This window comes from Haemaphysalis longicornis, unplaced genomic scaffold (assembly GCF_048455015.1).
Source record: "Haemaphysalis longicornis isolate Haplotype H1 unplaced genomic scaffold, Haemaphysalis longicornis Haplotype H1 scaffold_1, whole genome shotgun sequence".
NCBI lineage: Eukaryota > Metazoa > Arthropoda > Arachnida > Ixodida > Ixodidae > Haemaphysalis > Haemaphysalis longicornis.
This window is the reverse complement of record NW_027526203.1, coordinates 245059586-245087110: the sequence shown is the minus strand read 5'-3', so window position 1 is coordinate 245087110 and position 27525 is coordinate 245059586. Positions and strand designations below refer to the sequence as shown.

Sequence of the window (27525 nt, the reverse complement as noted above, 5' to 3'; positions counted from 1 at the left end):
CTCTATGCACGAAAACAACTTTTAATATTGCGGGTTTTACATGCCAAAGCAACACCTACATCATGAGGCCCAAGGTCTCATAGCCGAGGCATAGCTCCCTCATCTTATATATGAATGGTCTTTCTCAGTGACCTCATAGCCCTTATTTTATGTAAGGGACCGGCCATATTAAAGGGCTATGGATTAATAATGACCACCAAGGCATCTATTATGTATGCCCAAATCTTGACACTGAGTGATTGTAGGGTTTAACGCGCCAACGCAAATCAGGCGATGAGGCGCGCCGTAGTGGAGGGCTCCGGATTAATTTCGACCACCTGGGGATCTTTAATGTGCGCCGAAATCTCGTACACACGGGCGTTTTTGCTTTTCACCTCCATCAGAAAAGCGGCCGCCGCGGCCGGGAATCGAACCCGCGACCTCGTGCTCAGCAGCGCAACGCCTAAGCCACTGAGCCACCGCGGCGGGTAAATCTTGACACTCAGTCCACTCCGCAATGCAGACATCACATCATACTTACTGCAGTCCTATCACTCACTGAGACAAACAATACGATGCTACAGAAATGCCACCTACCATCTGCTATCTTTCTAGATTAATAGAAAGCAGCGCAAACTGCGAATTAAGCACCCATAAAAAATCATGCCACTATGGCTTTTGCAATATTACCCCTGATTTTGTCATAAAATCATCATGACCATCATCCCACAGTCATTATGAATAACAGTGCATCTCCACCACAGTATCTACAAGCAGAAGACCAAGTGCAGTCCAAGCTCGTTAATCCTAGCCCCTAATGGAGGTCGTCTCAGCACCAATTAATGAAAGTTCAAACTAACGGAAGTTAAGAATAACAACATTACACTGTGACTGGGGATTAGTAGGGATACGAACAATTCGACGCTTGAAAAAGTCTCTGATTGCAGTGTGCTTTCTGTCATTAAAGGCGACAGCCAGCACTTTTTGCCCTAACAAGTGAATGTGGTGGAAGGCCTTCCGTGTGCTTTCTTCAACTCTGAACAAGACACAGTGGCATTCAGTCTGGCCCCGACTTCGCATCGGAGGGCCACCCCACCGGTGCTTCGTCCTCTGCCTCCTCCTCGTCCCTGGCAGCTGCAGGTTCAGCGCTTATGACCTGAGAAATGGTGGCCTGTATGTCAGCGCACCACACACCACTGCAATCGCGTGCCCATCGGCATAGTCTGCAAAGGAGACATCTTCCAAAGTGTCCGCTATGGGGCTGGTGAGCCCTTTCAAGCGCAGGTGGCTGGTATCTTTGCGGTGGATAATTTCCGTACAATGCTACGTTCTCCCTATTTTTAGTGCTCTGTTCCCCGGGCGATACCACCTAGTATGCACGCAGTGGGTGCACTTCTCTGGCCGTGTGCCCAGTGCCAAGCCACCGGTGCAGTGGCACATAGTTCGAATTATCCTAGGTGCTACATACGTTCGATTTCACGGGCTATTTTGTGCATACACTTCCATGAAGGTTGGCAGTACCGAATCGTGCAGTTCGAATTACCCATGAATTTGAGTTATTGAACTTCAGATCAACGAGCTTTCACATAACTTCGACAATTTTTTTTTTCATTATATTGTAGCGTTATGTAGGGGTTCGCTACTCGTAAGCAATTAGTTTAATGCCAGAATTAGGCTTAAATCACAGAGCTAATGGCGATGCCAGTACCGAGCGGGACACACAAAACGAGTTTCGTCTTCTTTCACATCCATGCGCCAGAACACGCGCATCTGGTTTCGTGCTGTGGTGGGATTGGCGGCATTGATAGTCTTCAGTGTAGAGCTCCTTTCTAGGCTGTCGCTGAATCGATAGGCCGTGGCATTGCCCCCTCTTCTAAGATAGCATCGTCTCGATGCTAGGTTGTGGCTGTAGACGATCATAGCAAAACGAGATGGCGCAGCGGGTTGCCGTCAAACTGGTAACACGACAGTTTTGGCGTCAGCCAAAATTTCTCGCTCTTGTTGATGAGGGTGAAGTCAGTTTCTGTCATAGTAAGGCTTCATTCGCACGACGTGTACAACCTCGGAAGTTGTCCTGCGTCGCGAGGAAGAAGCGCTACTGTCCGGTATAACTTCGTAATTGACGTCACTTAGGCGGCGCACGACCTTATATGGGCCAAAGTACCGACGCAGTAGTTTTTCTGAACGTCCGCGCGCGCGCACTGGTGTCCAAACCCAGACAGCGTCTCCAGGCTCGTAAAACACCAACCGCCTGTGCTGATTGTAGCGAGCTGCGTCGGCGCACTGCTGACGTTGGATCCGCTGGCGTGCTAGCTGGCGTGCTTCCTCCGCTTTTTGCACGAAGTTATCAATGTCGATGTTCTCTTCATCTTCATGAACCGGTAGCATGGAATCTAAGGTAGTAGTAACAGTGCGGCTGTAAACTAATTGGAAAGGAGTAATTGCTGTGGTCTCCTGAACTGCCGTGTTGTAGGCGAACGTGGCTATTGGAATGCATGTTAGGATAAAGTCTATTGTCGCAGGAATCTCCTCCCCCAAGAATTATTAAAATCCGTTCAGTATCACCGTAGATACGCGTGATGAAAAATCGCGCATAATCGTTCCCTCTCAACTCAGCATGGACTACGCGGCCAAGGCTGCATGCTCTCTCCCGGAGAAGGGGGAGCCTCGTGACGTTCTCTTTGGGAGCCTTCGATATGTCATGGGCCGGCAGGTTTTCTATTTATCTCCGCAACGCGGAGTCGCTCGTTTCCGGTGCGGAAGGAGCGGTGCGGCAATTCAGGCATAGTTGCCTTCATGTGGGTTATCCGACTGTTGTGTTTTCGGATACCTGCTTTCGCTACCGTGCGTTTCGTAGTGCAGTGGACCCAGCTCTGCGAGCGCGGCTCGAAGCGGCGAGCGCAGACATGGGTTTCGACCCGTATGTGGACACTCCTCGCCGCAAAGTCAGGAAAAGAGCCGGCGGCGGTCCCCCGGAGCCACACCACCAGGCCGACGACGAAATGCGGTAGTGCGACAGAACGACGGACATCCTTTTCACTGCTCATTGCAAGCGCACTCGCGGGACACTCGCGGGAACGTTCGCAGCCACAGTGCGCGCCGTCGACGGAACTCCGTTTTTTCGAAACAGGGCGACTCTACGCTCGCAAGCGCTCGCGCAGACTCGCTGTGCGCCATTTTGGCAGAGGTTGCCAGAGGTTGCGGGCCTAGATGAGTTTAGTGCACAGCGCCACCGACGGCAGCGGATTGCACCGGAAACACGAAGGGAAAAGATCTTTTTTGTCATTTTGATCCTTTAAACTCTCACGTCAACAGCACGGCCCGAGTGACGTCCCTTAGGCCATGCCAGAGCTGCATAATGAGGAAAATAGAAAGGAGCGCGGTTGGTTTTTCCGCGTCTTTCACTGCGATTTGCGCGGTTACCGCTTCACATACACGTGTAATATTTGGCTCAGGTATTCCTGGGAGTGTTATCTAAATGTCGCACAGGTTTACTTGCACTGCTCAAAGAGTGTTGCAGGGTCCCTTTAATGTCAGCAGAGACATGGGCCCATGTCTAAGAACAACAAAAAGATCATTTTCGCAAAAACCTACTTGTGAAAATCCGGGAAGGTATTTGCTGCTTTACCCCTCGCTGCAACTATATCCCTTGATTTGCTGTTGCACTTCTTGCTATAACTGTAACACTGAGGGCTCAATCTTTTTGAAATGTTATTTGGCTCACTTTTATAACTATAATCCATAGCATGAATTTCTGCTATGGGCTTTCGTTACTTTTCATTTGCAGGAAAACATTGTGATCCCAGACCACCCGAAAAAGGATCCCTTGACGCCACGGAAGTTAGGTGTGCTAGCTGAGAGGTAATTTACTGCGCATACTTGAGATCTGAAATTCACTGTTTATGCATGGAGAGATAACCAAGCATCGGTGTGATACATTGTTACTCCTTTAAACAGGAAACAACCATTCATCACAAGAAATTAATTATCGGGCAATTAACTAGTGACTTTTTAACTTTTTTTTAGATGCAAAGCATCTCATGCTCGGGACTGTGTCCCTCCCTCCCTTGTTGTCGTTGTTGTCCGCCGTCCGCACTCTACTGCGCATGCGCGTCTCTTCAGTGTTTGGCCTGACGTCAGCGCAGTCCACTATAAAAAGAAATAGTTAGGCGGCACCCGGTTTCGATCCCACGACTCTCTTGCCGCAATGGGAGGTACGTGGCGCTCTTCCCACTGCGCTACAAACCGAGACGAGAGCATGTGCTACGAACGCGCCTTATGTCCTTCACTCATTCAAACTACGCCAAGACGCTACTGATACAACGAAGGCACGCGAAGCTGAACGTCAACGGAAACGACGAACTGAAAACTTTAGAGGAGGATGTTGAATTTGCCATGGGAAAGCTGTGGCGGGAAGCGCCACGCGGTAACGCCGGTGTCGGTCTCTTCGCTGTCTCTACATGGAGGTTCACACTACGTTCCCATTCGTGCTCCGATAAATGAAACAACATAACGGCAACACAATGGAACCTACACAGAACCCCCATGATGCTTCGCATCCTCCTCATGGTTCCCCACGGGAAGATGGTGTAATTTTTTTCGTTTGCAGATTGCAGAAAGCCCTGAATGAACTGTTCTGGCCCACTGAGATGAAAGATTTTAACTGATACGTCAGCGAAAAGATTACCTACGTTAAAACTTGGCGAAGATGTATGTTTGTCAACGTCTTAGAGTTCTTGCTTGGTTTAGTGCGCTAGTTGCATCATGTCAGTTTCTGATGAGGGACAATTTTTCTCTGTGAACAGGTGATACGTGTTCATAGTGTCCCTTTTTTATCATGCAGGACCAAACCGACTGGCAATCCTACGGATGGAGGTGGCAAGATGAGCAACATCACCCAGGTGCTTTTCTCTTGTGAATAAGCAGAAATAAACAGGCACAATCATATTATGTTGTCGAATTTTGTGCAGTATTCCACTTAGCTCTGTTTCAAAGCAAGCTTGGGTCAGGGGTAAGACAGCTGAGTCAGATTTGGGAGCAGTTTCTGAAGCAGCAAAATCTTGATTTTGAAGCAGAAGAACTTTGATTTGGAGCAGATGATCGACATTTATAATATCACCTTAGAGCCTTAAAAATCAAAGTTTCGGCAACTCGGGGGAAAAGTGCACTTTTCCTTACGTTTTTAATGTACATATTAACGCTGAAACAACCTTTCAATAAGGTTTTTTCTTCCAGAGTATCACGCGGCGCGAACTGCATTACCTTTATACAAAGCATTTTTTCAATTATTAGCCTCTATGCATAGAGAGCGTGGAGTTCCGTTGAAAATATCGAATTGTAAAACTAAGCAATCGTAAGGCACTTTTATTATTATGTGAATACCGACATTATTATTTTTGTAATCCCAGACTTGGCTTTACGTACAAGTGTAGAGCCACAGCAAAAGTTGCACAAAACGAGGTAACAGTCGTCGCACCCCACCAGCCCTCCCATTTCAATCCCCAAGGTGCACGTTCACTACGATCGTAATTTGAGTAACGTTGGTATGTTTAGCCACGTACCTCCCTTTTGGCACTAAATTTCTGATAGAAGAACCATTATTACTAGGGTGCGATAATAGCCCGTCCCGCTATCGGACACTGCTCGAACATTTTGCGGCGATGTAGCCTGCGCCACCGCTTCTGCAGTGTCGATCGTCCCATTGCCGCCACTCGCAAGCTTGCTGTCAAAGGCAGCAATAACTCGGCGTTTTATAACACTGCAATGAGTTCGAAATTTCTCTTTAAGAGCGCACCGCGCCTCACATTCAAGGCCGAAACACAGCGAATTCGCGGGCACCACGTTGTTTTTCATGAACTCCCGTCTTTCGAGTCGCGCAACTCCCCGCAACAGATCCAACTAAATGAAAAGCCAGCCACTCCCATAAGCAAAACCACGGTAGAAGTCAGCGAAAAGCACTCTACCTGAACCATGAGCAACTGCTCTGCCCGGCGGCCATGTTTTGCAATCTTCATCACACCAAGATGGCGGTGCCCAGTAATGTCGTTCCGGAGATACGGTGCTCCGAAAAATTACGTTTTTTCATCAACTTGCACAAGTAGTTTGCCGCCTCAGTACACAGCAGTATTTTTTTCTACAGGACCTTGCAATGGTTTTCAATGGAAAAACTTTAAAAACTCGCATCATATAACATTTGCAACCCGACATTGCGACTTTCGAAAACATTACCTCGGGCCAATTTTGTGCGGGTTTTTTATTGAATGATCAATCAATTAAACCTTTACAAACAGCATCACCTTGGAGGTGCTGGAAAAGTATGCCGTCAGGAAGCATTTGCCCCACTGAAACTCTCAGGAGCATTAAAATCCTTGGCTCTCGGACCGTTTTGGAGCAGCTTGGCGCAATTGTCCAAATTTTCAAGCATTCAGAGCAGCCTGGTGCAGGAAAATGAATTTGTATCAAAACTGTGCAATATGTGCAGCTGTCTCACTCCTGTTGGGTGCATTTGGGGGTAATCATCTGAATGGGACCTCAATGGTCCTATGGGGTCCAATGGGACCTCATTGGTTTTGGCAGACCAAAGGGACGTTTTGCGGTCCAATTGGGATCGAAAACGCAATCAGACTAGGTACAATTGAGTCCCATTAGAAAACCCAATGGTCTTTTTTGACTGGGCTGGCAAAGACCAGATTCATGATGCAGTGAGCTCAATACTCTCCTCTGCATGCCATAGTGAAAAACTGCACAAAACACACACACTTTGGAAGAGGAAAAGGACAAAATAAGCTCTCGTGCCATCCTTTCTCTCTTCTAAAGTGTATGTGTCTTGCGCAGTAGAAGAAGACCAACTCGCTCAGTTTGGTGTCTTTCTAAGCTGCATTTCATCGCCCTGCATCAAGCTTGTGAGCACTTGTGAGCAATCTGACATACCCACACTTCAAATTTTGTACTTTCATTTCATGCAGCATTCCATTTTCCAGTGTATGTATTAAATCTTGAGGAGAAACCTGCCTGCATTGCTATAAAGTGATCGAAAAATCCAGTACTAAGAATTGCAAGTTATTCTAACCGTCATTATGCCAATAACCCACTGTTTATTTATTTATGTATTTATACACATACCTACATCGCCCTCAAAGGCATTAGTGTAGGGGGGAGGGGGAAGCAAATAGGAATACAAATACAGTTGTGAAACTGAGAGGTTGCGATTTTTTTAGCAGTAATTTGGAATAAAAAGGTGCGACTACAGATGTGACATAAAGATACAGTATATCAAAAAAAAAAAGGAAGTAACACAGAGAGAAGAAAAAAAAGGCATGTACAGAAAGCAAACACCAGCGCAAATTTGACAAGTTCCAGTAGACAGAACGGCATGCTATTGCTTCAACAAAAAAGTTTGCAAACTTTTGATGAAACATGACGGGGGTGCGCAGACAATTTCAACAACTTTCAAATTCTGCCTTCATACCTCTACCGAATTCAATATTATCAGTAAGGTCATCCATTTCCTGTTTGAAGCCTGCTCCGCACCTTTGTAAGCTGCTCACCGGGTGATTTGTGTCTTCCCCAACTAACAATGTGCATGGTGCACAATATACGGCAATTTATATAGTCTCATCAAAATACGGGACACTATACCCCTTCTAATAAAAGATAAGGTAAGTTTTCTTTGTAGAGTAAAAAATGTTTGTTATGGCAGAGTGAAGCACACATTGTCTATATTTTGTACATAATCTTGTCATTTGTAGCACAAACACCATTAAATAAGGGTATAGTGCACTGTTCTGTTTAATTAGTATGTGCATTTTTATGGTGCAAAGCCAGCAAACAAATTTGTTTGCCCCCTCCACATGTCAATCGTACCATTTAATTATGTGAACTGATAATATGCTATGTTTCTCGTACCTGTCTTATGCCCCAGCTGGTTTCATAACTTATGCTTGTGTGCACTTGTGTCTGTATCTGGCTTTTTTCTTCCTCAACGTACTGACAATCACACTCACATTCTGCATCAAGGCAGGCCTACATGCATCTATACTGCCGGACTCACAACCAGCCTGCAGCTATGGGTCTGTGCATTGTTATGCAAATCTCGTCTGCAATAAATTACACAGTAAATGACAGTACTGCGCTGACATCTCCCAGCTCTCTCCGCACCTGCCTTGGAGATCCAACCTTCTCGGGGAAGGTGTCAGCTGCCGCCCCAGTAGTACATAGCACCAGGCGCTCCTCCAAAACAGGCAGAACCGCTGGCTCTCTCCTCATGCAAACCCTGCAGCAGGAAGTGCAATGCTCCTGAAAGGCAGCTTCTCTAGATTAGCCTAACATCACCAGAATCACATAAGCAACAGCAGCTTACAAGATTGCAGCACTACTTCATAAATATGGGCAATTTTTAACATTTACTTCTCATTTTTTGCCAAACGTGGCATCGTTGCTTGTTACAAGCTTGCTAGAAAGAAAGTGGTTCTGTCTGGAATAAGGAAATGCATATAACGCATTCAGTTTAAACATAGCTACCATGGCAGAGCAGAGACCACAGAATAATGAGGCACAAGCAACAGCTATTCATTTCTATCGCTTAGTTACAATAAACGAGAGCGCACCATGTTAGACAGGAGAAAATAGACATGCTCGTTATTCTAAAATGCCTCATACTAAGCTTTCTGCCAAAGTTAACCAAAACAAAGCTTCCTTCATATAATGGTCAGCTAGACGGCCACTCATCCACTACCCTGGCCTTTCTGGTGCAGTTGCAAAAGTACGAACCGGAGTACATACACTGTTGGCCTCAGATGTCCGCTACAAAGCATGACCATTCTAAACGCGCTTTCATTGTCAATCCTCCTGAGATGCCTATCTCCCACAGGTCAATACAGTGGTTAACATAGAGAATCAGGCACTTACCCACCTTGGCACAACACGCTCCTCTGCACTTCCTCCATGACCCATGGCAGGACTGCATGCCCCTGGAGCATGGGCACCACCACCTCCTTGCACCAACCCTGCACACATGGGCCCATGCCTGCAAAGCGTACAATAGCAAAGCCACACCTGGGCTGTGAGGTGTGCCATAGTGGAGGGGCGCAGGATAATTTATACCCCCAGGGCGTTGTTTTCAATACGCACCAGTGGACAAACTTCGATAATCAGCATCAAGCGACGTGCCCTCCGAAGTGCCAGTTCAGATGGAATGAGGCATCAACCTAGTACCAAATTCTGTCTCTCGCTGAATCATAAGAATCAGAAAATTACCTTGATAGTAGATCATTACATTGGCAAATAAATGAATGTTAAAGTCTGGCAGCAATTTAATTTTGGAAAGTTAGCCACAAAACTATCCCACGGGCCCGAAACTAAAGTCATGGATTGCCGCGCATTGCCGCCTACGTCATTGCGCCAAAATTTTAGCGCCAGGCATGCCACAGTTTGTTACCGCATATGAATTTCATCCACCACAGCCTAAAAAAAAGTGCATCCCACAATTAGGGTTTACACGTAATGGCAATAAAACAGTAAATACACGGCTGGCATGCCCGCCGTACGCTTTGCAACTGCTACTACAGCGGACAAAACACGACACTGTTGAACTGAGAAAAAGGACTGTGTTGTGGTAATTTGCTTGATCCAACGCTTTCTGCACTGATAAAGTGCTGGATGGCATATTTATTCCTACTGTGGTAAATCGCCGATGTAGAAACAGTCCACCCACACACAAAGCGTGAAGCATGAAACTGCTGGGAGAAAAAACAGGTTGACGAAGACCCAGCCCTGGAATGCGGCAACCACATCACATGCGTCCGCGAACCAGCTCCCGCCAAGATCGAGCTTTGGACCGCTCCGAACATCCTGATACTGGTGCCCTTCGGTTTACCGTCTCGGACTCACCGCGGATAGTCCGAGGATGGATACATGGGAAAATCGAATGCCGGACTGCTTCTCGGGGAGTCCGCGGTGAGTCCGAGACTAAATCGAAGAGCCCCACTGACAGGCGAAGTGACGGGCCAGTTCAGACTCTTTGGGAAGGTGTTGGGTAAAGACTTATGGGACGAAATAAATTTGTTAGCACCTCTTGCACGGTGCCCACGCTGAACAACGCGCGCGTGGTGCGAGAAGGGAAACGCACCAGGCTAGGGAAAATCTGAGGCCACGCTGGCGTTGGTGGTCGGGGCTGGACTCGCCAGAGTGTCTCGCACTCGCCTTTTGTCCCTGGCACGTCTTGTCAACGCATTCTCGCTCGTACTACGATGAGCGCGACAAGCCTCGGTGATCAATCAAGGAACAAGAGACGGCCGGTGGCACAATGGCTGAAACGGCTGGCCGACCCCGATTCCTGAGGGAAAGGGGACATTTTACTGGCTGAGGAAATGAGCCGAGGCTTTAGTGAAGAAACACGCACGCAATATGTAGTGAATGTTGCCTGTGGGAACTTCACAATGCCTACAATGACTGTATTACCTGCATACCATGCCTGCATATTTGAAATGTTTGAAACATTTGAAACTGTCAACTCCAGTGTTGCCAGATTTTTAACAATCAAAACCATGCCATAGTGGCTGAACTTCTGTTGCCATAACAAAAAGTGCAATGTCGGGCCCGGTTTAGTTTAGTTTATCAGAACTTATCATTTTTTTAACATAATATACACGTTATAAAATAAACAAACTTATATTTTGAAATATATATTTGCATGTTGCCAGAACTTAATATAAGTATTTAGACATTGTTGCCCAAATTACGTAATCAAACAAAAACTAACACTTGTGGTGTTAAGGTTAGGTTTACTTACAATTTTATATTACGCTTGAAATTTGTACGACGTATGTTATGGTTGAGTTATATAGTATTTTTTTGCTTTTAAATTCCGGAGCTCTTTGTTGCCAGTCGCCCACACTTGAGAGCCCTCGGGGGACTCAGCAAAAGCTGATCCGGAGAGCGAAGATCGGGGCAGCTGAAACTGGGGCCCTGGAAAGAGGGCTCCACTCACTTCTCTAGCCCCACCTTACCCTTCCCTCCTCCCCTTTCCCATCAATAAAGTTTACTGACTGACTGACTGACTGACTGATAATGCGCTGTTTTGGATGTGTCAACCAGAGCAGAAAAGATCGCTTCTTGGAGCTAAAATTAAAGGGGGGAGGGGGGTCAGTGTCTCGTCCGATGACGAGCGACGATAAAAGCGCACACACCTATCGGTTGCTGGAGCTCAAGTGCCTTTATTAAGCGAAGAGAAATGGTGAAACCCCCCCGGTCCCCGATGAGGCGGCGGCGCAGGCGTGGAACACGATATCTCACGCGTCATAGGGAGGCGAAGCTAAAGTTTGCGGGGCGAGGGCAGCGCTGATTCTATCGCGAAGCGGCGTCCTTTTAGTTTCGAGGGAGTCAGGAGAGTTCCCGCCGCCCTTTGTACGTACTGGCTCGTGCGGCCGGCGGAAATTTGCTCGCATTCTTGAGTATGGGGGGCTGGATGCCTCAGGTGGTGCGGAAGGACAGAATTGGGTCCGGATGTGCGACAGCGTGCACCCGGAGCTGCACGTGCACTTGCCAGACGCGGAGGAGCGGGCCGGCGGGCGTCTCCTTTGGGAGCTGAGAAGCCGTTCACCAAACGCAGTCGTTTCGCGATGCCTGAGGTGGTGAAACTAAAAGCCAAGGAGCGCCCACAATATGCGTGGTCGGCTGCCACAACAGTAGCACGAAGACGAAGGATAAGAATCCACTTGTTAAATTCTACAGATTCCCTCGAAAAGCTTACTAAAAGGAAACACGGCAAGCATGGATCACGGCAGTTCGAAGGGCCAAGTAGCCCTCAAATTGTTGCCGCAACGTTTCTGTCGTGTTGCCAATGTTGTGTAACGTTAGGCAACGTTACACAACGTGGTGACAATGTTGCCGAATGCATAGGCGTGCGCAGAGTTGTCAATTAGAGGGGGCAAAGTCTTACCGCTGCGCCCCCCCCCCTCCCCCCCTTACAGCAACTCCCGACCTCTTCCCACTGAAGGCCTAGCGGTCCGAGCGCAGTGCAAAGAGGGATGGTAATAAAACTTTTATTTCATGCGATGGAATTGCAACACATGCAAAATATTTCTGAGCAGAAATTTTTAATTTAATGTGTTACATTGGCAAAATATGGGCCAATTTGGCGCCCCCTTCAGATGATTAGGGGGGGCGACCGCCCCCCCTGCCCCCCCTGTGCGCACGCCTATGATTGAACGTTCGTTGTACACAAGGCAGTTATTGCTTTCCATTTACCTCCATCCCTGCAAGAAATCCTGTGTTTGAAGTTTAGCGCCTGCACCGTGCTCTGCTTGCTCTGCTTATTTAGGCTGTTTGAACGTACGTACAGATTTCCTCGTACGCACTGTTTCTTTTTTTGTCGACAAGGGCGCTGCCAGTGATATATGATGCGCCACCAAATGAAATCAATTCTTGCGGACTCATTCAGACGAACGAGAAAATGTATCAGCTCATTTGGAAGACCCAAATACGGCAATATTAAGCAAGCGAGAGACTCTAGGGATGGAATTTTGAGTTGCTGTGTCTCCCTCCAAGTGTACGCGTCCACTTCAAAAGAGTCCGTGTTCAGGGGGTTGTCCGAAGGCGGACGGCATGGATATCAAAAACAGCCAAGGTTTTCTAGCATGCACGAGGGATGCCCGGCAACTGGAACTATGCATTACAATTTGAAGCGGGCACGAAACGGGCAGAACTCTGTAGAGTTCGGCCGTATCTTTTTATGGAAGTAATAAATGTTCGCTGTTTTGACGCCGAAGGTATCTGGGCTGTGGGGCCCGCCGTAGTGGTTAGCTACGGGTTAATTTACCACCAGGGGATCTCTAACGGGTGCCGAAATGTCGACACACGGGCGTTGTCGTTTTTAGTTCCTCGAAAAAGCAACCGAACGCACTTAGCCACCCGTTGACTGCTTGGGAAGGCGGCGGATAGCGGCTGTGGCTCGGTGGCTAAGGCGCTGTGCTGCTGACCCAATGACGCTGGTTGAATTCCCGGCCACGGCGGTCGCTTTTCTGACGGAGGCGAAAACCGAAAACGCCCGTGTGTTCGAGATTTCGGCGCACGTAAAGATCCCCAGGTTGTCAAAATTAATCCGGAGCGCTCCACTATGGCGCGCGCCTCATCGCTTTTTTAGCGTCGGGGTGCTAAACACCACGATCAATCAATGAATCTAGCAATTAATAAATCAATCAATCAGCAATCTCCCTAACAGTTCTTAGCAATCGTTTGAACAGTTCGAAACGACACAGCCAATCCCTGAGCTTGCGAGAGTACACACATTGCGTGCAATCGACCTTTGCGATGGCTAAATCTGCCGCTGCAACATGCGCCTTGCCCCGGAGGTGTTTAGTTGTTCTGCTAGCATATTCAGGGACTAAAGAGCACGAAGTGGACGCGGGACAACAAGGGTTAAGCGTGTGCTTTCATTGCTTCTCGCCCTTCTCTAAACTTAGCACCGATCCAAACATTAGCACTCCTGTCTTTGACGTGCACAAACCTTTCGCCATGTTTGAGCCTGCATTCTGCCATGAATTGTGTCAGGTCGCCAGATTTCGAATGTTAAGAACTATTTCGCTCTTTCCTTACCCCTCCCCCCCACCCCTCGCCGGACGGAGCCATGTTATCAATAACGCCAAACATACTATCACACAGTCTAAGACAACGAACTCTTGATCGCTCATGCTGTTCACTTATCACTAAGTGCAACGCCGTCTAACCCATCACGCGCATGCTTACGTGACCCCCCAAAAAAACGGTTTCCTCTGGTCACGTCCTACATCCGGCGCCCTAGCAATCACGTCAATATGTAGAGCCGTTTTCGCGCGCAATTCCTGATTTTATCTTGTAGCGAAGGGAAGCGAAGTTTTAGTTTTAGCTCCTGCAGTGCGCAGTGTCGACACCGTCCGCCGTTAACTGAATTCGTGCGACAGCGGTCGTCAGCTACACACAAACCAGCCGAGTACTGAGCACGGGCAGTCGCTTCACTTCGACTCATCAAGACCGTGGGACACAGCCGCAACTACCCACGCCTTCGCCATGGCTCGCGCTCTCCACAGGACGACTGCCAGCCACCCTTTCTACGTAAGCGAGGCGCAACTGCTGTTCTACCTTTACTTAGACGAAAATGTTTCTTACGTTCACCAGCGGGCCGACACGAAACATCTCGTCAGGAGCCACTTCGGCGGGTCAAGTGGACATGTCGTGGTGCAAGCTTTGCCCACTCCCCCCCATCCCCTTCAGGGTCTTATGACCTCCTCCAATAAACAGCCAATCAATCAATCAATCTTTTTGCTCGAGCTTCGGCATGCTGCTGGTCTCGCAAATCTAACCTAAATCGCTAGCTGAGTCAGTTCAGGGACCCTTGTAAGATGCGGGAAAGGCCGGCATTTGTGGCGGCATGGTCCTCATCTCGGTGGAAATGTCGCGCACGCGTTTGGCTTGGTGCTGGTTAGTAGTAATAAAAGTATGTTTGTGTTTATTGGCGCAAGTTAAGGTTCAAGCATAAAATATGAGACGCGCATAGTACTGCTTAAAAAATCTGCATATATAGGTGTAGAGGCCCCGTAGGCTAAAACATGAAAATGCTCATAATGGTGGATGGAAGGGGATTATGGTTTAGACGTGACATCGCTTCAAGCCTCCGAGCGTGATGCGCTAGTGGGCTCCCTGTGCACACGAAAATCATCAGGATCTCCCTCAAGTATGAGAGGGTCTGAAGTCCCGCCCCGTACGATACGAGTTTTAATAACATGATATATGCAAGATAGTTGTACACATTCGTAAATGAACATTGGTACATCTCCTAAGGAAAGTGAAGAGTGTAGTGGAATGCATTATGTGCAGATTTTAGGGAAGTCTCGTTTTCTCGCGGCATTGCAGAATGTGCACTCAGCACCTGGAGCACAGAAAGGCGCTCCCCACGCTTGTCACAAACAAATGGGAGTGTGCCATTCAAAAGATATGCGTGAGTGGCGTGAGCCTTCAAATCTTCAAATGGTCACGTCCGTGCACCTATCGTGTTTCACAGTGAGGTATGTTTTTATGTATGTTTTTTATAGTGTAGTTTGTTATGCGAATCTTTGTTTCATTAACGCTGCAATATCGTTCTCGGAGTCTGTCGTATAGGCTTCATGTCTAGATACGGCACCAGAGGTTCGTTCACGCCAGCGAAGAGCGTACGCCGCACCATAATGGTCGGCAATTTCGTTTCCACCAAGGCCGCTGTGCCCCGGCACCCAGCCCCTATAATCGTGATATTTGAAATATAAGCCAACATATTTTTAATTAGTTGGTTTAAAACAGGACTTTACTTGGTTTTCCTAATTTCCACACAACACTGAGATAATCTGTTAAGATACGACTTGTATGTTCGTTCCCATGATGTGTTTTACCGCAACTAAAATTTCGCGCACTTCTGATGTAAAAATAGTGCACTTTGCATTCAGTGTCTTTGTACTATTTGTACTATACAATTTGGGACCGTGTGCAGCGCATGAGACACCAGAAACCGACTTTGAGGCGTCCGTGTAAAAGCTGGTGTATGGGTACGTGTGTTGCAAGTGTAGAGAATGCTGTGAAATTTCTCTCGGTGCGTTTTTTTTTGTGAGTTACTTTAAATCTGGACACTGGACATATATCCCGGGGCATGCAAAGTCCGTGGGAGCAGTTGAACGTCACATGAGATGTTCATTGTCACATAGAGTTCCTGTGTCTGCTTGCCCATTCGCAAGGGAAATGGCATGGTGATGGATGGGAATTTAAGGGAGAGATTGCTTGCCGACGTGTCCGTCATGATAGAATTACATGGACGATTAGTCAGTGACTCCACCTTGAGAGCATACAACATTGCTGTATGAGAGCGCCGGTGCTCTAAACAGCACTGGTCACACTCAGCGTACAAGCTTTGGATGAGGTTTGTCCGAAATGCCCCGGACGCAGGGCGGAGCCCCAAGTGCAGAACTGCATCCAACATTTTTAAGGTTGTTTGACTGGCGGATGCATATACGACACTGCCACAGTCGACGCGCCACCTCGCCAAGTAGTTGAAGAAACTCAGAAGGCACGGTTTATCTGTTCCACATGACCGAAGGGTGAGGACTTCCAGAATACGTATTTATTGCCCTGCATTATGGACTTATTCAGAATTCCCTTGAAAGCGTTGGAGGGCCACTGCCCTGAACGGTAACTAATTTCAGCAACTGAATCCGTCAATAATGGTTTGCGGCACAACATCTCACTCGCGGGTTGCGCGGAGTCTCTGCTTTAAAATGTAACACGGCGCTGAAACGATGTTTTGTACTCGTACAGTACGTGTCATGCTTGTCTAGGGCAAGCGAGTGCGCGGCTTTGGAGCATGCTGGCGACGTCTGCTGACGACTGCTGGGTTGGAGATAGCTTGCCATCACGCATGCGCAGACCTTGGACAGGCTCGTCGTCGTTTCGCATGGGTCACTCAAATCTGCAGACGCCACCACACCCAAGGGGCGCGTCTGTTCTGCAGTGCCAGCCCTAAGCGGTGACATGGGAGATAAGCGCAGACTGACACCGTGCATATCATCGCAGCAGTTACATAATCGCACAAAAAATTCGACCGAAAGCGCTGCTATGTTGGCTAACAACCATAGCGCTGCAGTAAACTTTTAATGCGTTTGTTTCGTTTTCTACAGGTCAGACTGAGAATGCTAGTGCAGGTAATTTTGTGCGATTACGTAACCGCCTGCGGTGATGGTGCACTGCGTGGAAGGACGCGTCTGTCTGGCCTGTCAACGCGCACGGCTGGCACTGTTAGGGTGGCCTCGATCCACGCGCATCCGCCGTACAGGGTGGAGACACGTATGCGTTGGCGCCGCCATTTTGGGTCACTCGCTGGCCGCAGCAGCAAGTCACGGATGCAAGACCGTGCTACTATTTTCGCCGCAACGGATTTACTCGCGAAGTTTGAGTCGTCATAGGTCTTGTAGGAAACGGAAACCACGCGTTGAGCACTTTGACCCAATAGCGGCGGCAAGGGAGCGTCCAAAGGGTGTCTCCACCCTGTTCAGCGGCGCTGGCATCGAGGCACCCTAGGCACCCTAGGCACTGTGCAAGACAAACTCCCCTAGTAGGTTGTGGCGTCTGGAAATGAGTGGTACATGCGAAACGACAACTGTCCTGACCTATAATTTCACTAGATAAGGTTAGACAGAATACCAGCACTCTTTTCTTATATTGTTCCGTGCCGCCACCGTGATCATTGTTCAGTTCGCATCACGTGACATTCGTTTACACTGCGACGATCCATGGGCACCACCGTTTTGTTGTTCATGCGTTTTCGGTCGGTCAACGGGGGTAACCTCACCTTGTCGTCCCTGTTATGCAGCTGCGCGTGACTGGCGTCGTTCCGAACGCGAATCAAAGATAACGCGCTTCAGCATTTCAGCAGCGTCCGAAGATGCCGTGTTGCTGCGTCTTCAGCCGTGCTGTTTGCAAATTACCTCGTCAAAGTTAGAGGCCGCAGAAACGACAATCTATTAACACTGATAAAATCAAAATGGCCGCCGTTGCTCACTTGCATGCCTCAGTGACGGTACTCTGTATCTTATCTAGTGACACTAACCCGACCCTGGCTGGGATCCGCGCACGCGAAATGCGAAGCTATCTCCAACCCGGCATCTACCAGCAAATGTCGCCAGCATGCTCCGGAACTATGCGCCCGATTGGCCTATAGACAAGCCTGACGCGCCCACACGCTTTGCGCAGTGTCCGTCATAGCTTTTAAACCACGCTCACCTCATCGCCCAATGTCGCCTATTACGCAGCCACGTCTCCTGCTCAACGACGTGGAGAGGAGGCAACCCAAGGGCCACAGTGAGAGGGCATGTGACAGAGGTTTTCGCAAAGTCCGTCTGAAACTTGGTAGAGCGGCCTTCGTTTAATACAAGAACCACAGATACGAATAGAAGAGCCAAATTAGCGCAAGCGCCGTCTTCTTACTGAGGTTTAGTCAAACATGCACGAATTTAAAAACCGAGGCGTGACTGTATAACGCCACAATTTGCAACACACAAACGCAGTGAATTGAATTTTATATTCATGCCTGTCTATGCTCGTACGTCTCCTGTGCCTGAATTTTTCGCGCTGAACGAAGCCACTCAAGGGTTTTAAGGTATTTTTCTAGCCCGTGAGTACCGCCTAAATGAGCACCTTATCAGATCGTCTGTCCACTGTTTTTGTTCAAGTGTTCAAAGTTTCCGCGACTTATGTAGTGTTGTGGCACGTTTTTAACTTCGTGGTGGATTCAATTCGTTGGTTTATTTTTTTTTTTTTACAGCGAAGCTATCTTGCGCTGGGTTCTGATCAAAATTGCATGCGTCTATCGGGTCGCATCAACAAGGAATCGCTCGCTCACCTCACAGCTAGTGTTAAAGGCTCCTCAGCTCTCAATGGAATGTGCCTGGGAAAACTTTATACCGAAATTGGCCGCTAAGACGACTTTATAGATACGCGGAGTTTCATTAGCTTGTCATTAGTAGCTTTTTTACTTTGAAGTTGAACGGGTTGTAGAATTCCCATCTGCTATCGATACTTGGCCGCATACGGAAGGAGTGTACAGTCGAAAGCTTTATGACAACAAGCACGGGAGCGCGTGCCGCTCAATGCACGCAGTGCTGATAAGAGGCTGGCACGCTCTCGCACGTTGTGCGTTTAGCGGGGATGCCTGCTGCATTAGTTATGTTACGGCGCCAGGAAATATGAAGACGTGGTGATAACGCATTTCTTATCACCCAGTCGAGCAAAGAAACTCAAACGTTTGAATGTGTTCGCTGGGTTTCGCGCTTTACGAAAAGACCCTCATCTGCACATGTATTCTCTGGAATCATTTCCTGGTATGTCACGTTGCTATCAGCCGTGTTCAGGGGGTGGATCCGCCAAATGTACGAACTACGACAGTTCGCCGTCCCGCCGCTAGACTACTCTGCATGTACTGAGAGACGCACGCTCCCGTGTTTACTGTCGTAAAGCTTGCGACTGTACATGCAGAGTTATAAAAAACGGCTGTAACTCTTGTTTTGTGGAAACTATATTGAAAGAAATTTTACAATATAGTTAAAATTAGGAATAAGAAATGGACTTTGGCTGGCAACAGAATTGACACTTAGCATCCTCGATAAACCGCACCGGTGGGCACCGGTGCGCACCATCTGTCCTCGATAAACTGGGGCGCACCGTCGCGGGGCAGTTTTTTGTTGCCCCCTCGCGCACCGTGAGAGTTGACGGTAGAGCACTGCATGGGCCCGGGCCGGCCCGGAAGCCCGGGCCCGACCCAGCCCGCGGGTCGGGCCGGGCCGCCCAAAGTCGATTATCGGCGGGCCCGGGCTCAGTGCCGCGGACCCGGGCTGGGCTCGGGCTCAGTGCCGCGGGCCCGGGCCGGGCTCGGGCTTGAATTCATAGGCCCGGCCGTTAATAGTCCCGACGTGAAGTGTAGAAAAGAGCATAAAATTGAATATTCTGAGTATACTTTCACGCGCTTCTTGGTGTTAGTTGTACACATTGTTTTAAAAACGTGTTTTGCTAGGGCTAGCTGATAGTCACTATACTGTAACATTAATGACATTTCATGTACTGCATCAAGATTTTATATTTTGGTGTATAACATATCAGATACGGTTACAAGGAATGCCCTAGAGGGGAAGGAATTAATTAAGCCACCGTGGAGCTGTGCACCTATGTCTATGTACGTGTGTTTTAGATGTCGAACCAATCTAAATGCGGCTGCCGTGGCTGGAAATCAAACTCGCGTGCTAGAGAAGCGCCACCGCTTAGCAACCACTCCAGGGAAAATATTTCAACGCACGCACATACTAGTGGATTCAAATGGAGAGCAAGAAATATCATTAATACCAACTTGTGACCGAAACAACCACATGAAGTTGCGAAGAGTCTGGTCATCAAAGGGGATGGTGTCTCTCGTATAAGAATATTATTACGCTCATGTGGCGTGAACTGCAGACGGTGTGATCTAAACCACGTTTACTTTTAAACCCTTTTTTTTTGCGTTACAATTCAGGGCGTGCTTGTACAGACGGAGATGCTCCGTGTGATTTCTCGCTACGAAGACACTCGACTAAATATAATAAACTAATTTTCTTCAACGTCTTAGACCAGGCCTGGTCACACACATGCGGGCCCTCCGTAGGCTAAAAAAAAAAAAAAAAAAAAAAGACCGGGCCGGGCCTGGGCTTGAGACGACGGGCCCGGGCCGGGCCTGGGCTTGAGACGATGGGCCGGGGCCGGGCCCGGGCTAGGCTCACTTATGAATGCCCGGGCCCGGGCCGGGCCCGGGCTCGGTGTTACGGGCCCGGGTCGGGCTCGGGCTTCACAAAGCGGGCTCGGGCCGGGCTCGGGCCTTAAAATCAGGCCCGTGCAGTGCCCTAGTTGACGGTGCGACGGAGTGCAATCCCGAGATGCATCGCGGACGACGCCAGCGAAGCGGCTTCCTCCGCCGTCTGCTGCAGCGACGGCGCATCGGTACAGTGAATTGTAGCATCGGTGCGTGCACTCGTGTGAAGGCGGAACGGGCTGTATATTGTGGCTGACAAGCATGAATTTTTTGCGAATTAATCAGACAGCGATGCGACGGGCTCATAACGGGCGTTAATAAGGGCCGGAGATTGAAAATGAGGGCGTGAACTTCGTGTACTGCAAAGAAGGCTGAATGCATGGCCAGCGGCACATAGTGTTAGAATGCGAGGGTATCCATCCAAATCTACATGAAGGGAATATTGGGCTTCCAGAAGCCCTAGGATTTAAGGGTATCAGAGAGGAAGTTAACTTCAAAGCTGTCCAGGGGACGAAAAGATTAGAATGCTGGTGGACGAAAAGCAGAGGGGAATATTGCCTAGGACAGTTACCACCTGTAACAGGGAAAAAAAAGTATTTCGGGCCTAATAAGCTTTAGTGCCTGCCCTAAGCAGCGCTAGTATTAAACCAAGAGTGTAAAACATGGTTGTATTAGTCCTTTTTGGTAAGATGACATGTCATCGCCCCGCTTCAAAGGGGAAACCAATAGCAATCATCGTCATCATCATCATCATCAGTTGTAGCTTTGCATTCGTTTCGTTCGATTGAATTGCACGAACAGTTACTGGAGTGCCTACGGTGCCTAGACCACAAAGACCTACATGCTTTGCAGTGTCGGAAGGGCGGAACATAGCAGGCACTCGCGTTATGGCTCTCAGAAAGATGAGAAGCAGCTTGTAGGCCTGTAGGTAGCTGTTTAGGGGAAGCGGTGAAGTACGTTGTCGCGCATGTGTGACAGATATGGCTTGTGGGGTAGCCCGAAAGAACCCATTCCCGTTTGACCCCTTCCCGTTTGAACCCATTCCCGAAACGCCCTTCCCGCTTGACCCGTCCCGTGTGCGCCCGTTCCCGAAACGACCTTCCCGTTTGGGCGCTTCCTGTTTCAGCCCGTTCCCAAAATGCCCTTCCCGTTACAACCCGCTCCCAAAGCGCCCTTCTCATTTGAACCCGCATCGTTGCAACGCAGTTGAATTTCTGAAAGTATGCGTTACCGTCTTCGAAACTGTTCCCCAAAATGTGCTTACAAGCAACGGGTCATGCACTAAAATCTTATATGCACCAAATTTTCCGGAATCGATCGATATTTCCGAAAGTGTACTATAAAGATACCCAATGTCTTCAGGAATGCACGCACTGGATTTTTCTGCAGTTGGTGTTCGTACGTGCGGCTGAAATTTCTTATGCTCATTGTTTGGAGCGTAGCTTCGTCTTCGGGTTCGAGAGATCTATAGATCAAAGATGTCCGTAGGAGAGACTTTAAAGAAGGCAAAAACATGTGCAGAAATCTGAGAATTGGCTACAAATGCCTTTCCTACGTGGGTAATAATTGGGCAGATATTTTTATTTATTTACTAATACTTTACGGCCCGGTCGGGCTCATGCCGGAGGGAACATAAAAACACATCAGTATTGGTTGGCGTAGTTTAAAAACGCCCCACACAACTAAGTAAAAGACATAAATATCTAATAGACGCAAAGGGGTCCGAACAAGGATATGCATTCGTAATGTATTCCAATTTTAAAATACGACGATTCAACCAGAACACATATTTACAACACGTGGGGAAAATTCTTCTAACGGTACCGAGTTGACTGTTTGTTCAGTTAACTTATTCCAGTAACAAATTGCACGAGGAAACAAAGAACTTTCGAATAGTAATTCAGCTGATTGGCTGCCTAATAGTCTTACTATAATGTCTTCCCGCTGAACGTCTGAAAGGCCCTTGGAGGTAGTATTCCTACGACAATTTTAAGTTTCTGTAGTAAAGAAAATTTAGGCTAGAGACGACCCTGCGCTGCTTACGTTTTTGAAGGTTTGCCCTATTATGCAAATTGAGTACGCTAAAGTGACGGCAATGAACAGAATCAATAAAACGCAAAGCTAAGTTTATAATTTTCGCCGCTTCTCATGACTGCGATTTTTTTATAGCCAGATGTGGCATATCTATCCAGATACATACGGTTACTTTATCTTTGTACACCTTTTTTATCTTTTATAGTTTTCATCTGTTTCTTTCCGACATTGATGTACACTTGCGCTATTATAACGATTGAATGTGTTAGTCCACCAAATACGATTTCTTTCAAAGTGAGGGCGTTTTTGCGATGTTTATTTGTGCTTCCGCGGCGCTTTTCTGGGCTTTTTGATTATATCACTTTTTTGGTTTGTTAATGTAAGACTTATTAGTTAATTTAAAAGATTTATTTTTTAATTTGTTAATTGTTAATTTTTTGTTAGGCTTTGTTAATTTAAAAGATTTGTTAATTGGTATGACGAATTGTAACCAAATGTCGTCGTCTGTAGATTCTAAAAGTGAAGCCCAGGTTTGAAAAGCAGTCAAGGACTCTGGATATGCATGCTATCGCAGCGGCTGTGAACAAACGGAAATAAATGAAAAACAATATGAAAATGTTTTTTATAACGTTTCATAAACTGGGTACGTTATTCCGGGAACGGGCTAAATAGGAAAATACGAAACGGGAAGGCTCTTTCGCCTCAGGTTGACATGGGAAGGAACAAACGGGAAGGTTGAAATGGGAACGGGTTCAAATGGGAACGGGCCAAGTGGGAAAGGACGAAACGGGAAGGTCGTTTTGCGCCGGGTTGAAACGGGACGGAACAAGTGGGAAGGGTGAAATGGGAATGGGTTCAAACGGGAACCTCCCGGCTTGGGTGTACATATAATCAATAGCTTTCAATAAATATCACTTTGTAGTGGCGCTGGGTCATATAGCTTTTTAGCAACTTGTGAACGTTTTGATGAGTTGCTTTCACAGTTTAAGAGATGGCGCTAGGGTAGAACCGCCCATTTTGTCCTCGATCAATGCACCGTGCCGGTGCGCACCATCGTTGGGCACCGTGCGCCGCGCCGGTTTTGGGGGCAACACCGGTGCGTGTTTATCGAGGATGCTATTAGAGACAAGGACTAAGGGGCGGGCCGTTAGCTCAGTAAAATAAGAATTTAAATTCAAAGAATGTGCTCGGGACGCGAAGCACAGAAGAGGGGGAGGTCAATCGGGGAGCCCTTCGTCCTGCAGCAGGCTGTTGAAGATGGGCATGAAAATTCTGGAAGTTGTGTTTTTCTTCGATCAATATTCGTCGTAAATCACTGTACATGACCCAATATAGTTATCCATGAATGCAACTTCGCTGACCTTCCATCTTCATGGTGGAAGGGATCTGATCATAGATATAATATACTGACTCTAGAGGGAAAGCGCGCCGCTGAGCCAATGCATTGGAACCGTACGACACACAGTGGCAGACATGATACAACGATTTAAATGTTGCCAGCTGAGCTTTTGCTTACTAAAAACAGCGAAAGTGATGGGTTGTAATCTGGCAACGTGCTACTGTGGCGTTTCCGCGTCCGGCTAGCGAAGCATGCCGGTATTAATTGTAACATGGCGGACCGCTGGCCAGGCGGATTTTGTTAGGCGCCGTCGACAGCATTGAGTTTATCTCCTGTGGGTAGGTAACCGACGTTTTTTCGGTTTAGCGTGACTTGTATGTACTGAGACTATTTGAGCAAGATGTGGCAACGTTCACACAACACTTGCGCGCAAACTCGAATGCGGCTGGTTGCATGCGCGAGGACGCCAAGGAATCAGCTGATCCGCACTGGGCCGCGCAGAAAAATGAATCTCCGTCATGATCTCTGTCCATTTTTTGCGCTGTGCCGCTTTATTTGCCATTCTGTGACATTTTGCGACTCGCTCAATGCTTTTCAAACGAAGTGAAGTGAACTGTGGCTTTAGCTGAATGTAAAACCTTTATCGACACCAAAAAAAGCGTCATCGCATGGGCCAACGCTGATATTGCCGGTGAGTCGCGGCCCTTTGAAGCACAGGAACGAAAGAGCGCGGTCGATCGCAGGCCAACGGAGTGGAAGAATGCATGCCAAGGGAGTATGCGAAATACAGTCAGCGGCGTGTCCCGTTTTGCTTTCTGTCTGTGTTCGTCAAGTTCTAGCTGCTTTCCACCACTTCAAAAGGAAAGCTTACGGGACTGAATGGGCAGTATTAAATGGGCACTAATTTGCCGCACAGGGAGCGCGAGGAGAGAACATTGACTTATTGACTTATTGTGCCTGATTAAAAAAGAAACCGCATTTCATTACCTATTTTTTCGTTCTACCTGCACGAACGTTTGCGCGAAAGTTCGAAGCACGAAGAGCTGTAAGAAGTTCAATGAATAAAACAACTGGAACCGAACAATTATAAAAGCTCCTTTTATTTCTCTTCCAACGGGAACGATGGCTGGCTGACACTCCGTAGCCTATAGCAGAGTCCTTCAATGTAGTAGATAGGGTGATCAACGTGAAGAAACGAATGAGTCTCGCAAGCGCCGGGGAGGCACTTGCTCAGAGCGTGCATCCGAGTTGTACGAGTTTTGCGCATTTTGTACGCACGCAGATCTGAGCGGGAGACTGCACACACACACACACTGCGCACGTAAGGCGCAAGGGCCTCGCCACTTCCTAGCACAAAAGAAAATGAAAACCAAAACTGAACTGCGCACTTACTCTTTGTTCGCTAATTAGAGCTTAATTACACTAGAAGTTTTTTAGAGAGCTGGTTTTAATTATTGAGGCAATTATTTGTAACTATTTTGCTTCAGTTCTTTGTTTGAGGTAAATAATTACGGAACAACTTTTTAGAAGGCTGACTACAATTGATCTGGCAACCATGGGAATTGTATCATGTCAGCGCCCACGATTCGTACGGTCTCGGAGCTCGCTTTACCCCATGGATCTGATCTTTTACAACTTGTAGGTGCCCATACGTCATCAAGATGTATTAACACAGGCGCTGCAAGTAGAAGGGGGAATTAAATTCGGAAGAGCGGGCACGTGCCCCTGTTCCCGTTACGTCATCGCTCAACTGATTCAAGCCGTGCTTGCAGGTGTCGCTTGTGTGCCCGCTGTCGCGGAGGAGGATGAGCGTTCCCTGCCGGCGAGTACGCTGCCGCCATGTGCAGTGCTTCGACGCGTACACGTACCTCTCCTTAAACAAGAGCACGCCCAAGCGGTCCTGGTTCTGTCCCGTGTGCGACCGCAAGCTGCCCGTCGAAGACATGCGCGTCGACCTGCTCATGCTGGACATTCTCGGCGAGGCTCAAGTACACTGCGATGACGTCACTCTTCGCCCACGGCCGGTGGGAGAACGTGGCGTCGGGCAAGGACATGGAGGAAGGACGACCAGGACCGCATCATCATCGAGGACAGCCCTGTGAAGACGCCCGTGTGACATGTCGGTCACCGAACGCGCAGTACGAGGATTTTTTAGAATATTTTAGTCAGGACGACGCTTCACGAGAAGTATCCTGCATGGCGCACCGCATCGTGGTTGCGGTGCGTTCGCCGTTTTATTTCGCCGTTTTATTATAGCCCGTTTATTATATTTCGCTTTTATTATATTAAATTATTATATTATATTAATTTATTATATTAAATTTCGCCGTTTTTTTATAGCCCTTGATAAGTTGTAGCGGCCCATGCGCTACGCCGATGTGTTTCTAGGTTATGTCGGTTGTACGTGTTTGTAGAACGTGTTCTCGCCGGTGCCCGCAAGTGGCAGGCGACGAGTCACGCAGGCCTTCACTGATGAGGAACTTGAGAATGTGATATAAATGTGGTTTGCTGGAAACATCTGCGTGGCCACAACCTTCCAGTAGGCGGTGGTTTTATTGATAATAAAAGGAAATTCTGCAAAATCATGCGAACCACGAATTCGTTCATCTAGCGCTATCGGTTCGAATCGTTCTTGGGTGTCTAAGGTTCCTATGTTTTTCGACATTGCTAAACGTTGGTCTCCCTTCAGGGCTGATTGCTTCCTTCAATGTTTTTCTTTTCCGGTGTGACATTCACAATGCCCTGAGGATCTTCAACGCGCGGCAAAATCTCACTACACGGATGTTTTAGCATGCGCGAGAACCTATGGCAAGAAAAGCAAACACGGAGCGCAACACGGGCGCGATGCGGCATGCGACAGTGGGTATCGCTTTTGACGCAGGGGCCGCCGCAATCGAGACAGTCACAGGAGTGCAACCTCTGTGCGTAGTAGGGACACCGATGGGGAACTGACATGCGCTTCGCCTTCTTGAGGATTGCGTACGCTTCAAGATTTCTGTCGTGCGAGCACCCCTGTTACGTCCGATAACATCGCGTGATTCAAATCGAGGCCTGTTGTCTTTGCAGTGGGTGGCCAAATTGCTGCCGGGAAATGTGTGTAGGCTGTTAGCGTGGCCCCTCAGCCGATCATTAATACATCGGCCCGTCGCGCCAATGCAAGTTCGCCCACAGAAGAGAATTCTGTAAACTCGTGCCTGGCAAACAAATGAAAAGAAGCGTTTGTCGTGTTTTTGCCTCGCATGCCTTGCTCTCACTGTATCGCGCTCCTTCTTTGCTTCTTTTCTTGCCCTTGGCTTTCGCACATGCGAAGAACAAATTTTCGTTCATACGTTTGTTAACTCAAATATCAGTCGCTAGTCTGCACCCTGTGTGCCTAGTTGCCTTCTTTTGCCCTCGTCTTTTAAATGCAGAGCATTTCAGTAACTCACGATGTCACCCGCGTTGGCGTCCGTAGTCCGCACCGCACCCCTCCCTACTATATAAAAAGAAAATACTATCCGGTGCCCGGTTTCGATCCCTCGACCCTGCGGGCAGAACGCTATGTACACGGTGCGCTTCCCACTACGCCAAAAAGCTTTTTTTTTTCTTTATTGCCCATCTCGGACAGCAACACAAGGTACCAGGTACAATGACAAAGAAAAAAATCAAAGTAATGCCGCCATGCCCCCCAGGGCCGGTGTTGTCATTTAAAATTCCCTAAGCGTAGTCAGGGGTTCAATTTTAGACAACCACTCTAGCGGAGAGTTCTTCGCTCTCTGAACTTCAACAAACTGTGACACACTTTCCCTAAAATACTGTCTCGTTGGTCGCGCGTCGACATCGCAATGCAGCCAAGCCATGCGAGAAC

At 48.0% G+C, this 27525-nt stretch overlaps 1 protein-coding gene and 1 long non-coding RNA gene across 4 annotated transcripts in view; one reads left to right on the top strand and one right to left on the bottom strand.

Moving 5' to 3' along the window:
* Positions 1 to 10461, bottom strand: part of LOC144169057 (uncharacterized) — a 39295-nt gene extending 28834 nt beyond the window's left edge. The window contains exons 1-4 of one of the 2 annotated variants that reach the window (XR_013322351.1): positions 10379 to 10461; positions 10106 to 10312; positions 8887 to 9004; positions 8137 to 8251 (exon numbers count right to left, since the gene is read on the bottom strand). This is a non-coding gene — a long non-coding RNA (uncharacterized LOC144169057). The remainder of the gene's footprint in view (positions 1 to 8136; positions 8252 to 8886; positions 9005 to 10105; positions 10313 to 10378) is intronic. The other variant, XR_013322352.1, reaches the window with a different exon arrangement.
* Positions 10462 to 13628: 3167 nt separating this feature from the next.
* On the top strand, positions 13629 to 26476 carry LOC144169042 (E3 SUMO-protein ligase PIAS2-like). Of its 2 annotated transcripts, XM_077698048.1 has the most exons (3): positions 13631 to 13876; positions 13917 to 14067; positions 25451 to 26476. In XM_077698048.1, exons 2-3 carry the CDS (start codon positions 14023 to 14025, stop codon positions 25778 to 25780), a joined length of 375 nt encoding a protein of 124 aa, XP_077554174.1. In that variant the 5' UTR covers positions 13631 to 13876; positions 13917 to 14022; the 3' UTR covers positions 25781 to 26476. The 2 variants fall into 2 exon arrangements, with proteins under 2 accessions (XP_077554167.1, XP_077554174.1); XM_077698041.1 differs by having other exon boundaries at positions 13629 to 14067.
* Positions 26477 to 27525: the final 1049 nt, after the last annotated feature.

What these genes read in the sequence shown, in the direction of transcription:
- LOC144169042 (XM_077698041.1), top strand. Translation starts at nt 14,023, where the DNA reads ATGGCTCGCGCTCTCCACAGGACGACTGCCAGCCACCCTTTCTAC. An exon ending in CTGCCAGCCACCCTTTCTAC is followed by an intron (nt 14,068 to 25,450) that starts GTAAGCGAGGCG and finishes CCGTGCTTGCAG; the next exon opens with GTGTCGCTTGTGTGCCCGCT.